Raw genomic sequence first — 5165 nt, 5'->3', positions numbered from 1 at the left:
AGCATCTGCTGTGAATGTAAATGGCGCCCAACGTTGACGAAATTAAAAAAAGTGATCAAATGAGAGTGGAAGCCATTTCTTAATTATTTTTTTTATTATTTTGAAGCTTAAGTTTGGCAGTTCAAATCATAGAAAAACTCTGAAGAGCGTTTTTTAAGAAATTCTGAAAACAGTAGACCTTCCACTTCCGATGTATTTGAATAAAAATATATACATTTGCAAAGAATTTAGTCCAAATCTCAATGTACGTAACAGGATTCCAGTATCTGCTGTGAATGTAAATGGCGCCCAACGTTGACGAAATTAAAAAAAGTGATCAAATGAGAGTGGAAGCCATTTCTTAATTATTTTTTTTATTATTTTGAAGCTTAAGTTTGGCAGTTCAAATCATAGAAAAACTCTGAAGAGCGTTTTTTAAGAAATTCTGAAAACAGTAGACCTTCCACTTCCGATGTATTTGAATAAAAATATATACATTTGCAAAGAATTTAGTCCAAATCTCAATGTACGTAACAGGATTCCAGTATGAATGGCGCCCAAATGATTCTCAACATACCTATAATTTAAATATTTTTGTACCCTACCCTGTGTGAGACCCAGAAGTCTGTAACGCCGCGAAATATTGGACTTAGACACACCTTTTGGTATAACGATCATATCTCGACTAGCTGAGTTGATCTGGACATGTGTGTCCGTCCATCCATTATAATTTGCAAACACGCTACAGGCCACAGTTATGGACCAATCGTCGCGAAATTTTGTATGTAATACTGGTTGTGGCCAAAGAAAACGTTGGTAAAGATCGGTTAATATTTAGGGAATGAAATAGACCTTATACTTTATTTTTCTGCTTTTCTGGTATTTTTAGAGGCTAAAATTATGACCTGAACTTAGCGACATTTTATATGGATGAAGGGATCTGACTAAGGAACAAACATGGCTCTTTTCATGATAATCATGATAATGTTTATTTGACCGAGATCCAGAACTCATACTTCAAATGAACCCTTATTGTTGTGTGAAAAATGGAAAAAATTACATTCGATGGTGTATATATTTACTCGCAAAGGACATAGGAAATGTTGACAATATATCCAAGAAGAGTGGTTGATCTTTAAATTGATTATAGTGATGTATCTACTCGGATATGGGAGTTATATAGGTATAGTATATATATACGTAGTATATATGCCTACGTATTCTGATATTATTTAGTAATCCATTAAATAACATTCATAGATGTTTCCGTTGTTGGTGGACTGAACAATTTAATATTGTTTGGGTTTCTAATCTATCTAGAGAACATAATTATAAGTGGAACACCACATCACCGGGAAGGTGGTCTGGTCTACTATTGAAAATGCAATTCTGCAATGAATTTATTTCCATTAAATGGCGCCCTATATTACTGATTGAGGAAGCGGTAGTCCAATAATTCTTCACTAAGAATGGCGCCCAAACAACTTCTCAATATACTCTTTCGATAGATTTTCTTACAATTGTATTCTTTTTGGAATGCTTTTGAGGGATTTATAAATAAGCGTATCTCTACCTAATAAAAAAATCCGACCAATCACTTTGATAACCCTTTTTTGAAATATACATCAGACAACCAACATCCGCCAGAATTATAAGATTTTTTATATTTCTACTGACATAAATTTCAAAATTTTCAACCGGTGTGGCTACAGCTAAGGGATTCGACCTTATTTTTATGTCGCTATCCTTGCAAACATTATATTGACGAATAACATAATTCCAATTTTTTGGATGTAATTTAGCATTTCAATACTCCCAGTCCTCCGAATACATAAAAATACGCTCCTTCTAAATAAAATTTCAATGCAATGGTCTATCGACATTTTATTTACTTTTCAAGAATGAAAATCACAAAGGGATAATTATTTCCGTTGTATATTTCAAAATAATATTTAAATGCGTCCTTATTTTAATCCAAATCAAAATAAGAACTCACCAGGGAACATGAGTAGTAGTCCCAAACCATTGTTTTCCATTTGAAAATACAAACAAATATATTTTTTTCTTCGCCATAGGAATAAACTAGTAAATGCAGAATGCAGCAATTGGGAATTATTATTTTTAATGACCAACAATAACAACAAATATCAGATAATTGGAAATTGCGAAAAACTAGAGCTCAATTAAAAGCAATAACAATGAAAAAGAAAAACTGGAAAATAAAACTAAAATCAACGAAATAAAATTCAGTAGCAATAAATGGACAACAATGAGTCACAAAGTGGGAGCAACAACAAAGCTGCCGGATGGAAAACTGTGCAAGAAAATCAAAACAACACAACAAGGAAGAAATCTGGTTTACGGTTCCGGATATGTGGTCCCCTACTAAAAATAATAATGTTTACATAGCAATTAAAAGCAAATAAAACAAATTTATTGAGCAACTCAAAATAGAAAAATATATTGTCAATTTACTTAGGGAGCTAGAGAAGGATAAGGAGATAAAATTTGCCCAGTGCGAGAGACAAGGAAGGCAAGAAAACATTATTGCCGATTTTTGTTTTTCTTCTTCTGTTTCAGACCATGAATGCACTTTACATAATTTCTTTGAGAGCTGTGATCAGTGGCTAGTGATGAGCCATGAATTGTAATTTACATATATGTGCATAAGAGAGTGTGTGTGGGTGCTCGCGAGAGGGTGTATAAATCCTGCTGGAGGACAATAGTCTCTTATGGATTGAAAGAAAAATCGGAAAATAGAAAAGAAACAAAAATAATAATTAAAAAGAAAATTTTTGTTTTCATTCCGTTTCATTTTCTGTCTCTCTTTGTTTTATGGCAAATATATCCTGGATTGGCAAAAATTTCTTGACCGGCTAAAACAACTGTTGCCATAATCCCGAGAAATGAAATAGCAAAAACAACAACAACTACTACATATTTTAAAGCCATAAATTGTCACAGCGGGTATTTGTTAAGAAGATAAAAATCCTTCAAGTTTATCGCTGATCCGTGTTCTTCTGCTTCCTTTCTCCGATATGGTGTCCCTGAAGAAGTAGAACAACAACAAAGCAAGCCAGCCATATACGACGCGTTATTTTATGATACCTTGTTTTTGCCAAAATTGCAGTTATAAACCGAGCAAAATACTAAAATTCAATGCTGCCGCTGCTAGTCCGCGACTAAAATTCCCCGTAAAAATATTCATGAAAATAAAGTTTTTATGAAAAACAAGGGGATTAATACAAGGATTTTATGGCTAGGTATATGGTAGGGACTTAAAATGCATCACGAGAATCGCTTGTGTGTGTGTGTGCGAGGGCGACTTGGCCAGGTAGGCAATGACAACCTGCCTTGGCAGGTAGTAACATTGGCCAGCCAACATTTCTACGTTTTTCCTTAGAATTACGCGAAAAATTTCACCTGAGTCCGCTGTGGTATATAAGGTCTTGTGACCTGGCAGAAGTATGCTCAGTTAGCAATTGATCGTTCTCAAGACAACACAACAAACATTCGTTTTTCATTCGTGTAATTTTCGTAAAGAAATAAAAAAATTAAACAAAATGGGTTGCTGTTCATCTACCAATGCCAATGAAACACTTAATGGATATTACGCCGCCACTGCCCAGCAAAGACAAGGATCTAAACGCAGTTACTCCAGCCGCATTAGCACTGGCTCCAGTTCAGGAGTATCGAGTGCATGCACATCACCCTCCCGGCGCAGTATTCTAAGCCGCAGCAGCAGTACCAACTCCTCACCCAATGGCCCTAAGGCCAAGACCAAGAATTTCACATTGACCCACAAGGATATACCCAGCAAAGCTTTGGAAATGTTATCGATTTGTGATGATTTCGGTGAAGTTGGTCGCCTGCAAAATAAATCCTATGGTTATTACTCCGAATCTAGTTCTCCATCATCATCGCCCTCGAAAAATTGCCTAAGACGTACCCAGGATACCAGCAGTTTGACATCGGAAGAACCTGACGTGGCCGTGACACCCACTCCCAGTGATTTGGAAATGGAAATGTACATGATGTCCCATTCGCAAGGATTAATGCCCAAGACTTCATCGCCCATCTTTCAGCGTCGTGATGTTACCTATGATGCCGTGGCTCAGGCCTCACCACCTTCTCAATCCTATCAAAAATGGTCCAACTATCTGCAATCCACTCCAGCCTATATGTTACACAATGTCACCAACATTCCCGAAGCCATTGCTGGCCACTTCAGTCCCATGGATTTCCCCGGATTCACCGATTTGGAAGATATGGAAAGTGCCGCAAAGAGATTCAAAGCTGATATCCACAAGTCAGTGGCCTATGAAAGTGCCGAAGAAGATGAGGTATTTTATCAAAAACAAATACCCAGACCTTCTAATCTAACACACACCATTTCAACGGAACTGTAAGGCAGTAAGGAAGAAAATTTTTGGAAAAAAAAAACGAAATACTGATACAGTTTCAAATCTTCATTGAACTTCCGCCCGGTTACGGAAGTTTATGTAAGATTACAAAACAAATGCCCAAGGCAAAGCAACAGGTGTGCTCTAAAAAATAACTTCATAGGAATTGTCTAAATCTCTTTGGTGGTAACAAAATTGACTATTGAAACTCACCAAACTTTTGTAAAATATTTCAATATTTATTTCAAAAACACACACACAAAAAGTTGCTAGGTTTCAACGTTAAAAATTATCTCCCAAAAAATTCTTACTTCGTCTTCTGAAAATGGAAATCTTATTCTTTTCCTAAAGAAAATATTCATGGAATGAATTATCAAGGAAAGGAAAATATGATTTTCCCAAAAAACGAAAAGTAAATCGACCATTCCTCTTTCTCCTCCGACCCCTTGACACATACCACATTATTTAATATAATTAAATTAATTTGTGTATAAAAAATTGTAATTTTAGGTTTTTAAGTATAAGCAAAACAAACAATCAACAATTATAAATAAAATTGAAAATTTCTGAAAAGAAACCATTTCTTTAAAACATAAATTATTTAAATGTTTTCTTCTTTATTTGCAATTATCTTAAATTATAGGGAAATTAACGATTTTGTGGTGGGTTGGAAGGATAATGATGTTGATCATTATCCTTTCTACTGTCGCATTTGCAACAAATCGAGAAGTTAAGTCATTTATCTTCAAAACCACTACTCTCTCTCTCTATCTCTCTTTTGAA

General features: G+C 35.1%; 1 protein-coding gene across 1 annotated transcript; it reads left to right on the top strand.

The window, feature by feature from the left end:
• The first annotated feature begins 3542 nt into the window (after window positions 1-3542).
• Window positions 3543-4388, top strand: LOC133328092 (uncharacterized). Its single transcript, XM_061536638.1, has one exon. The coding sequence runs from the start codon at window positions 3543-3545 to the stop codon at window positions 4386-4388; it is 846 nt and encodes a 281-aa protein (XP_061392622.1).
• The last annotated feature ends 777 nt before the right edge of the window (window positions 4389-5165 follow it).

Source organism: Musca vetustissima, unplaced genomic scaffold, assembly GCF_032173495.1.
Source record: "Musca vetustissima isolate MV318-11 ecotype Yass unplaced genomic scaffold, APGP_CSIRO_Mvet_v1 utg11253, whole genome shotgun sequence".
Taxonomy (NCBI): domain Eukaryota; kingdom Metazoa; phylum Arthropoda; class Insecta; order Diptera; family Muscidae; genus Musca; species Musca vetustissima.
Note: the sequence above shows the minus strand (reverse complement) of the source record. Positions and strands in the feature narration are given on the sequence as shown.

What these genes read in the sequence shown, in the direction of transcription:
- LOC133328092 (XM_061536638.1), top strand. Translation starts at nt 3,543, where the DNA reads ATGGGTTGCTGTTCATCTACCAATGCCAATGAAACACTTAATGGATAT.